General features: G+C 44.6%; 1 protein-coding gene and 1 non-coding gene across 3 annotated transcripts; one reads left to right on the forward strand and one right to left on the reverse strand.

The window, feature by feature from the left end:
- Positions 1 to 40: 40 nt before the first annotated feature.
- On the reverse strand, positions 41 to 9244 carry ILF2 (interleukin enhancer binding factor 2). Of its 2 annotated transcripts, XM_003892687.3 has the most exons (14): positions 9123 to 9244; positions 8364 to 8423; positions 8030 to 8072; positions 6703 to 6807; positions 6250 to 6327; positions 5804 to 5906; positions 3608 to 3673; positions 3166 to 3282; positions 2393 to 2471; positions 2044 to 2131; positions 1233 to 1294; positions 1034 to 1148; positions 722 to 812; positions 41 to 572 (listed from the first exon to the last, which is right to left on the reverse strand). In XM_003892687.3, exons 1-14 carry the CDS (start codon positions 9125 to 9127, stop codon positions 412 to 414), a joined length of 1173 nt encoding a protein of 390 aa, XP_003892736.1. In that variant the 5' UTR covers positions 9128 to 9244; the 3' UTR covers positions 41 to 411. The 2 variants fall into 2 exon arrangements, with proteins under 2 accessions (XP_003892736.1, XP_021779659.1); XM_021923967.2 differs by lacking the exon at positions 6250 to 6327 and having other exon boundaries at positions 49 to 572.
- Positions 9245 to 9455: 211 nt separating this feature from the next.
- Positions 9456 to 9527, forward strand: TRNAM-CAU. The gene has a single exon. It is a non-coding gene; the product is annotated as a tRNA-Met (tRNA).
- Positions 9528 to 10580: the final 1053 nt, after the last annotated feature.

The raw sequence follows: 10580 nt of genomic DNA on the forward strand, positions 1-10580 counted from the left end.
CCACATGCAAAAAAACAGACCCAAAAAACCAACCAAAAGGCCAAGAGCCCTACTAGGAAGTACTTTAATAGTTTTTCTTAGAAAAAAAAAATTCCAGACACTTAACATTTCACAACATTTCAACAGCAAAGTACTAATTGAGAGAGGAGTTTTCAGGAGTTGGGGATTCTAGAATATTAGGAAGAAATGTTGGTATCCTCCTTCATTATAGATGGATGGCATAGGTCACAAATGGGAGACTGGCAGCAAAGCCAATATCAAAACCCAGTGGAATGACACTTCTGTGGAGTTTACTTTTCTTCCTGCTATCTTCCCTATCCCACGGAAATGTCTGTCACCATGTAAAGCCCAGTAGCAGGGAGTTTAGGCTCCAGTCTTCCCCCTTGGGTAGGAAAAGGAGTGAAGGGAACATCACTCCTGAGTTTCCATGCTTTCTTCTTCCTCTCCTTGAGGTGGTTCTTCTGTATTCTCCTCTTCTTCCTCTCCTTCCTTCTTCTCTGGTGGCTTCTCATAAGCCTTTTCTGAAGGTGTTACTATCACTCCATCCCAGGTAGATATTTCAGAAGCAAGATCTAGGAAAGAGAAAAAGGTGATTTAGACAAGCAGCCCAGCATAAAAGACATTATTTACACTGTGGAAATATTAAAGACATTTAAATAGTGTACAGCTTCTTTGTAGACCAGATTACAATACAAAACCCCGACCCACAGTAGTCACTCACAGCTGGCATCACCCTCCTGGCCAAGGATCTTCCTAAAGCCACCATGTGAGAGGATTCGGACGAGAGTCTGAGCTGTGTAACAGACCATGTCCTGAAGGAGAGCAAAGTGAGAGTAAGTTAGCAAGGAAAATCAAAAGACTTTGAGTAATACCCTTGTGAAAACAGAGATTAAGACAATTTTTTAAATCTCAGGAACAAAGTATTTCAGAATCCCCCAATTCCTGACCCCTAAAGACCATATTCCACTTCGCCAGCTGACTAGGAGTATTCAAGAATGGGGCAAAACAACTCAGTTCGTATCTGTCCCAATACCTGCTGTTCTAGGGTCATGACTGTGTGTACTCTGAAGTTGCCACTCTCACAGGGGTCAGTGATACCCACTGAACCTGGCAGGAACAGTCCTGCAGCCAGAATCTGCAAGCAGCGTCTAAAACACAGGGAAGTATCAGGTATTAAAAGAATGCACAAAATAGCTTAAAACCAACCCTAAACCCAAAGAAGCATGCTGTACCTGTATGCAACGTTTAGGGCCAAAGGCTGTCTGGTGGGGTTGTTCATCACAGCATAATGGCCCTGGAAAATAATAAATCCAGTAGGTGTGCCATCAAAATGGCAATTCTGATAACCAGAACTGTAGCCTCACTTTGTCACCCAGGCTGGAGTGCAGTGGCACAATCATAGTTCACTGTAACCTCAAACTCCTGGGCTCAAGCAACCCTCCTGCCTCAGCCTCCTGAGAAGCTAGGACTGTAAGTACAAGCCACTACAACTGGATATATATATATATTTTTTTTTTTTTCCTGGTAGAGACAGTCTCACTATTTTGCCCAGGCTGGTCTCAAACTCCTGGCCTCAAGTGATCCTCTGGCCTCAGCCTCCCAAAGTGCTGGGATTACAGGCATCAAACTAAAACCTTAAATCATCACGAGGAAAACTGGTTATTAAGGTCTAAGCCTAGCCAAAATTTTCATGTTGTTCAGAAGCAATTCTGAAATGGCTGCTCACTCATTTCTCTCTACTGCCATGATGAAATGGTAGCAGTCATGAGAAGAAAACAGGACACTATAACTCAGTAACTACTCATTTAATTGAATATACCAAAAAAAAAAAAAAACTTTGAATTTTTTCTTTTTTTTTAAACAAATGTCTCTGAGTCATGTAAATGTTGAATTTTTATTGGATTACTTGTCTACCAATAAAATTTCTTTTAAGCTTCACCAAATTTCAGACTCTGGTGAATTTCAGAGTTACTACTACTACTACTACTACTACTACTAGTAAATAAGGATGATGAGGAACTCCAATTGTCCATCTTTACTTACTAGTAGGTCAAGGATCCAGGGTGTGAGGGGCTCAAAGCCAGGAAAACGAATCCTCAAGTCCTTCAGTAGTCTGATGAGAACTTTAACTCTGAAAGTAATAGTGACCCAAACATTAAAATCAATATCATCATGTATTTCCACGCCTAAGGTAGAATTGAAGCTGACTATGCTGTTTACAGAACTATACGTTCTCTGCTTTCTCTAAATCTTAACTTGCTTAAGGTAAAAATAAAAATCCAGAAAAAAAGTCACAGGCAAAATAGTTGTGTCAGAGGAAGTATGGGGGTATCCTGCTATTCACTGCAATTAAAAAGTTTATCTTAATCCAAATGGTCAGGGTGGGACTCACGTGGACTGAGAAGCATTTTCCTCGAACCAGCGGGCATGTCGGATGGCTGCTAAGGCACTCTGCAATACCTTGATATCCACTAAAAAGACAAGCATGATAGGCCAGGATGAAACATTTTCATTAAACAAGCTACTCGTTACCACTGCTACAGTCTAGGCTGGAGTGCAGTGGCGCGATCTCAGCTCACTGCAACCTCCGCCTCCGGGGTTCAAGTGATTCTCCTGCCTCAGCCTCCTGAGTAGCTGGGATTACAGCTACTCATGCCCCACTAATTTTTGTATTTTAGTAGAGACGGGGTTTCACCATGTTGGCCAGGATGGTCTCCAACTCCTGACCTCAGGTGATCTGCCTGCCTCGGCCTCCCAAAGTGCTGGGATTACAGGCGTGAGCCACTGCGCCTAACCAACTTTGCAATTCTTTAAGCCACCCCGTGTTTCTCATATCAGCAAATCACTTGTCTAAAAATCACTAGAAGCAGGCAAGAGCGATGATTTTCTCCAAAAGCCTATCCTCCTCCATAAATATTTTTTCGGTCCTTTTTAAGTCCTCCAAATGCTTTCTTGGTCACCCCATCTGAAAATTCCACTGGCAAGCTGATAAAAAAACTATTTCCAAATTACAGAGGGAGAGAGCAAAGCTCAGAATAAACCTAAGTTCTTCAATTCCCAGAAAGCTGCATGTGGAATAGCAACAAGCTAAGTAAACTAAACAGCAACAATACCATGTTTTGAATATCCCCTAAATTTTCCAGCAGTGGAAAAAAAAGAACTAACAATGGAGTTCTGGGTCCAGTTTTCGAAGATTGGGTGGCACTGTTGTAATGAGAATCTTCACTGTAGCATCAGAAGAACTGATTTCAAAGCCAGTTTCGTTGGTCAGCATGGTTAAAACTGAAAAAACAGAATAAACAAAAACTATAACTCACATTTCCATTAGATGACCAAAGTTAAATCCAGGGTGCGGGGGAACAGGTGGATTTTAAAAACAGCACAGAGTCCAGAATGAGAATTTAGAATACAGAGCTTTAGAAGGGAGATCAAACAGATCTCCCTTGAACACCTTGAACACCTGAAGCCCCTGCCAAAAACTCCCACAACATAAAACTCTGCATTTACTCTTCCATCTAGTCTGACCTGATTTTGTTGAAAGTGTACTTACAATTACAAGACCTGGTTCCTGTGGCTACTAAATACATAATCAGCAACAAATGCAAACCTTCAGAAGGATCCTGTGCTCTTAGGCTTTCCACAACTTTGTTCCCCAGGGCAGCAACAGCTTCCACTAATTGACAGAAAAGGACATAATGTTGTAATAATTTATTTATCTAGACTTTATATCTCTAAGCTACTTTGCACTCTCATTTTTGTCCCATATCCAAGGCTGAAGCAAGGGTAAATAATAGAATAAATACTTTTATAAGAGGAAGCCAAGGCCTGGACAGAAAAATTGCAAGACTCACGCAACAGGACCCCTCCTGTACTCATATCCTCTTTCTACAGCAAGGTTTTTTAGGTCAGTGGCACTAAAAACATTTTGGGCTAGATAAATCTTTGGGGTGATGGGGATGTAGGATGTTTTAACAGCATCCATGACCTCTATCCTTTTTCTTTTTTTGAGAAAGGGTGTCACTCTGTCACCCAGGCTGCAGTGCAGTGGCACAATCACAGCTCACTGCAGCCTCAGTCTCCCGGGCTCAAGCAATCCTCTCACCTCAGGATGCCGCTTTTTTTTCTTTGTTTTTATTGAGACAGGGCCTCACTCTTGTCACCCGAGCTGAAGTGCACTGGCACTATCTCTGCTAACTCCAACCTCTGCCTCCCAGGTTCAAGCAACTCTCCTGTCTCAGCCTCCCAAGTAGCAGGGATTACAGACGCCCACCATCACGCCTGGCTAATTTTTATATTTTTAGTAGAGACGGGGTTTTGCCATGTTGGCCAGGCTGGTCTTGAACTCCAGGCCTCGGCCTCCCAAAGTGTTGGGATTACAGGCATGAGCCACTGCACCCGGCCCCACCTCAGGCTTCTGAGTAGCTGGGACCAAAGCATGCACGGCCATGCCCAGCTAATTTTTTTCTTTTTGCAGCTACAGGGTCTCTCTATGTTACATAGGCTGGTCAAACTCCTGGGGTCAAGTGATCCTCTTGCCTCAGCCTCCCAAAGTGCTGGGAATACAGCCACCACACCTGGCTTCCACCGTTTTTTGATGCCAGTAGCACCCCCTTGTTTTAACAATCAATAGTACCTCCAGATACTGCCAGATATCCCCTGGGTGGCAAAATTACCTCCAGTTGAGAAACATGGTTCTACAGTAACCTGCTATACATTCTTTCAGACACACTTCAGCGTTTGTCCCTTATCACCCATTAAAAAACATTTGTCAGGCAGGGTGCAGTAGCTCACGCCTGTAATCCCAGCACTTTGGGAGGCCAAGGCAGGCGGATTACCTGAGGTCAGAAGTTTGAGACCAGACTGGCCAACATGGTGAAACCCCGTCCCTACTACAAATAGAAAAATTAGCCGGGAGTGGTGGCACATGCTTGTAATCCCAGCTACTCGGAAGGCCAAGACAGAACAGCTAGAACCCAGGAGGGGAGGTTGCAGTGAACCAAGATCACGCCATTGCACTCCAGCCAGGGCAACAGAGCGAGATCCGTCTCAAAAACAAAAACTAAAAACATTTGTCTTATAAACATCCTTTCGTGAGGCCAGGCGCGGTGGCTCAAGCCTGTAATCCCAGCACTTTGGGAGGCCGAGACGGGCGGATCATGAGGTCAGGAGATCGAGACCATCCTGGCTAACACGGTGAAACCCCATCTCTACTAAAAAAATACGAAAACTAGCCGGGCGAGGTGGCGGATGCCTGTAGTCCCAGCTACTCAGGAGGCTGAGGCAGGAGAATGGCGTGAACCCGGGAGGCGGAGCTTGCAGTGAGCTGAGATCCGGCCACTGCACTCCAGCCTGGGCGACAGAGCGAGACTCCGTCTCAAAAAATAAATAAATAAATAAACATCATTTCGCACAAGAAATTTGAGCTTTCAAGATCCCTAAGGGCTGGGCACAGTGGCTCACGCCTGCAATCCCAGCACTTTGGGAGGCTGAGGTGGGCAGATTGCTTGAGCTCAGGAGTTTGAGACCAGTCCGGGCAACATGGTGAAACCCTGTACCTACAAAAAATTAAAAAATTAGCTGGGTGTGGTGGCACACATCTGTAGTCCCAGCTACTCGGGAGGCTAAGGCAGAAAGATCACTTGCTGTAGTGGAGGTCAAGGCTGCAGTGAGCCACAATGGCACCACTGACTGCACTCCAGCCTGGCCAACAGAGTGAGAATCTGTCTCAAAACAAAAAAAGATCCCTAAGTCCCTAATCCAAGTGCTATGTTCTGTTCCCATGACCAGAAACAGGCACACTCACATGTTGGCAGGATCTTAAGTATCACCACCAGGTCAGCCACATTGTGTCCTGTAGTCATTGTCCCCTTTTTATAGGATCCCACCTGTCGAACTTCTTCAATTTGCTATTGGAAAAAGGATTTCGGGGGAAAAACAATTTAGAAGAAAAAAAGGTGCCTAAGTCCTCCCAGAACTGTTACAACATAGCCACCTGTTACCCAAATTAGGAAGTAGCAGAGGTGAAATCACCCCCAGAACCACCACATGAAAGCCTGATACATCACAGATAGCATAACAGTGATACAAGTCTTGTCCCCAAGATCAGTACTACAAAGAAATCCCACTGTACGTTCTCATTTTAAGCTTGGCTTTGGATAATAGACAACTGAAAATTAAAAGTCAGGAGCCAAGGAAATTTCCACACTACCAAAGGTGCCCTTTCCTAAAACTAAATCATCAAAAACTCACCACTTCAAATGTCCCTGGAGCCACAATCAGATTATCAATCACATTGTTTATTTTTGTCACCAGAGAAAGGATAGATGCCTGAAAAACAGCATGAAACAATACTCGAAGATGAAAAATTAGAAGCAACTTCTCAGAGTTTGAGTATTTTCTCCTAATCCCTTCCATACAAGCTGACTCAATACTGACCTAGGACTTTAAAAACACTTCATTCTGGCCTTGAATATATGGAAAGAGAACAACTCTTTGTCCCCAATAAAAATAAGAATGCATATGTAATTTGTTTATATATCCACCTGGCTATCTCCACCCACAATGAGAAATAAGGAGAACAATTAAACCCTCTGTGGATTTCAGGCTCTGTTAACACCATTCTTAACCTTACCAACAGTTACTCTTTACCAATACTTTTACCTGCTTTAGAGACATTTCTGGAAGACAGCCAAAAGAACATACCTGTTCAGCAGAATTAGGAGCCAGGTCCTGATTCCTCTTCAGCAAGGCCTCACTGAAGGAAGTTTCATCAGGTGCTGGCTTGACCCGGGGGAAGGCCATTTCACACTAAACCAGAAGTAAACAACTACATTCTATTTGCCGAAAATAATATACAGGAGAGATTGTTTTTTCTATTACTACGACAGAAAAAGGTTAAAAATAGAAAATTCTACACTTGTTTTTACTCCTTAATTTGTTCAATTAGCTGGGCATGGTGGCTCACGCCTGTAATCCCAGCTGAGGTGGGAGAATCCCTTGAACACAGGAAGCGAGGCTGCAGTGAGCCAAGATCGTGCCACTGCACTCCAGCCTGGGCAACACAGTAAGACCCTGCCTCAAAAAAAAAAAAAAAAAAAATTCTTCAAAGGCCAGGCATGGTGGGTCACGCCTGTAATCCCTGCACCTTGGGAGGCCAAGTTGGGCAGATCACTTGAGGTCAGGAGTTCAAGATCAGCCTGGGCAACATGGTGAAACCCCGTCTCTACTAGATACCCAAAAAATAGCTGGGCATGGCGCCTATAATACCAACTACTTGGGAGGCTGAGGCAGGAGAACTGTTTGAACCTGGGAGGCAGAGGTCCTGATTCCTCTGCCTCCCGGGTTCAGTGCAGTGAGCCAAGATTGCACCACTGCACTCCAGCCTGGGTGACGGAGTGAGACTCTGTCTCAAAAAAAAAAAGAAAAAATGTTCAAACAAGGATACAAGCTGGAATAGCCATAATTTAAGCTATCACTATCTTTATAGTAACAAATTAGCCGTAGATACGATTACTTGTTCAGAACAAAGATTATAATCATGTTTAATGCCAACAGTAGTCAAGGAATTATTCTCCCCACCATGCTTACACTGTTTCTGTAGGTAAAGCAACACACAGTTGACTCAAAACCCCAAGTCTTTTTAAAAATCACTTTCCCCCCCATTTCAATCACCACTTTTTTTTTGTTTTGTTTTGGTAGTGGTGCCATCTCAGTTCACGCAACCTCCGCCTCCCGGGTTTTCAAGCGATTCTCCTGCTTCAGCCTCCCAAGTAGCTGGGATTACAGGCACACACTCAACCAACTTTTTTATTTTTTACTAGAGATGGGGTTTCACCATATTGGCCAGGATGGTCTCAAACTCCTGACATCAGGTGATCCATCCGCCTCGGCCTCCCAAAGTGCTGAGATTACAGGTGTGAGGCACTGTGCCTGCCCTCTTCAACCACTATCTAACTTCATTAACTGGGAGATACTAGGCTCCATTTCAAGAATGGCCAGAAATTGTGTATTATTAACCCAAGGTACTCACCAAATAGAAGTCAAATGGGATATGTGGTACAAAGGGCCTGAACCTAAAACACAAAAAACAGCCAAATTATTCCCTATGTAGGAATCAAGTGAGATTTAAATAACACACCAACAATTTTGAAAACATGTCAGACCTCAGAATGAGTGACAAAGTCTCTGGGGAGGGAGAGAATCATTCTTAGCATAGTGGGGCCAAATTCATTTAGCAGGAGTGCGGAAAAGACCACAGTTGGCTCTCACAAAACCAAGTGACATTAGTCTATTCCAAAACTCCTATTTAGATGACAAGCAGAAACTAACAACTAAGTGCAGAGATGCTAAAAGCTGGCACTCACCCTCCTCCTGGGCCTCCTCTGGAACCAAAGCGCCCACCACGACCACGGCCTCTGTCACCCCTAGAAATGCAGATTTTATTTTGATCTCATTGAAGGAATACCCACCGGCCATATCATTTCAAGTTGGCTACTTTCATCCCTCGGAACCTCCCAACGGTAGGCAAGAGACCCCACTCACACTTACACTTCTCCCCATTCCAAATGGTGCCCAGTTACACCCCCATAACCTCCTCATTCTGGATAAGTTAATCACAACCCCCCATCAAGTAATGATGGGGCTCAGACAGTGAGCCCTACACGAAATAACCCATAATCCTGGGCCACACGAATCCTAATACTTCGGAAGCTAAAGATTGCTCATTTCTTCATTAACGTACACATTTATCGGGCATGTCCTGTATGTCAAGCCCTTCGCACTGAGGATGAATGCGGCTCGCTCCAGCATTCTCAGCCCGGATGACGGGGGCGGAGAGAAGGTGGGGAGCTCCTCCGGGGACTTGAGGACACCTCCTCATCGCAACCCTTCAGAGAGAGGTGTCGAACCCGCCTCCCCACTCCTGGGCCCCAACCCCATCCCGGGCCCAAGTTTCCCCGCCTCTACCGGCCTCACTCTCTCCCACTCTCCTAGACCAGGAGTTCTCAGGTTTTTGGCCAGCTCCCGGATACATGGTCCTTTTAGGTACTCCGACTTCTTTCGACCCACGTTCCCAAAGTTTTCCGTCGAATACCTGAAACCTTCGACCACTTCGACCCCCTTACCTCATGGCGCCTTAAAACACGAACAATGGAGGCCGCACCAACCGCCCCTTTCCTCTGAGGAGCAGACAACTGAAGAGGCGTCTTGCCGGCGTGTCCCAATAAAACCCGGCGTGATTGGCTCCCGCCTTACCCCATCGCTTATGCCTATTGGCTTACTTTGTCAAACCGGGCTTATGAACCAATAAAAAACGCCTACTGTGTCAGGAACTAGCCAATAAGAACTGGTTCTATAGTAATGACGAATTTTTGATCAGACATTAGGTGGCACTGAAGAAGTCAGGACAACGACTACGTGGTCTTCTATAAGAGTTATGAGAACATTTGACTTCAGATAGCAGAGTGGCGCAGCGGAAGCGTGCTGGGCCCATAACCCAGAGGTCGATGGATCGAAACCATCCTCTGCTATCGGAATTTTTTCATTGCCCTGTACGGCACACGTAATTTACATTTCATTCAGTGAATGAAAATACCTTGCCGATTTTCCTACCTCAAAAATGCAAGCGGTATCAGCCATTTTTGCCACCAGCAGTTGAAGTTGATGCGGAAAAGGGAGTTTAGGCAACTATGAACACTACACGTCTACAAACTCGAAGCAGGAGAAACAGGTTTCAGATAGGAGGAGTATATTGATTGAATTAATGTAGAAAACAGGTGTTCCACCCGCCTCAGCCTCCCAAAGTGCTGGGATTACCGGCCTGAGCCATCGCGCCCGGCTTGGTTACATAAATTCTTTAGTGGTGATTTGTGAGATTTTGGTGCACTCATCACCCGAGCAGTATACACTGAATCCAACTTGTAGACTTTTATCCCTCATCTACCTCCCTTCCATACGTACTTTTTTGATATTTAATTTACTACAGCAGAACGTAAACATCTTAAGTCTAAACTTATTCTGTCCACATAACCACCAACCAGATTAAAATAAATGTTATTAATTAAAAAAAAAAAAAAAAAAAAAAGGGCCGGGTGCGGTGGCTTGTGCTGGCGGGCACTTGTAATTCCAGTTACTCGGGAGGCTGAGGCAGGAGAATCTTGAATCCAGGAGGCGGAGGTTGCAGTGAGTTGAGATGGTGCCACTGCACTCCAGCCTGGGCGATAGAGGGAGACTCCGTCTTAAAAAAAAAAAAAAAAAAAAAAAAAAAAAAAAAAATCTTGCTTGAGGTTTGTTGAGCTTCTTGAATCAATGGCTTGAGGTTTGTCGTCCATTTATATAATTTATTAGCTATTATATCTTCCAGTATTAGTTTTACCTATTATTTCCCTCCTTCCTGAACTCCAAAGACGTATTAGACTTTTCCCCCAGTAATCTCTTTGTCTCTTACCCTCTCTTCTATTATTTTATTTGTACACAGGGTCTCACTCTGTTGCCCAGGCTGGAGAGCAGTGGTACACCATCATAGCTCACTGCAGCCTCGACCTCCTGGGCTCAACAGACTCTCCCATTTCGGCCTCCCCAGT

This window comes from Papio anubis, chromosome 1 (genome assembly GCF_008728515.1).
Source record: "Papio anubis isolate 15944 chromosome 1, Panubis1.0, whole genome shotgun sequence".
Lineage (NCBI taxonomy): Eukaryota > Metazoa > Chordata > Mammalia > Primates > Cercopithecidae > Papio > Papio anubis.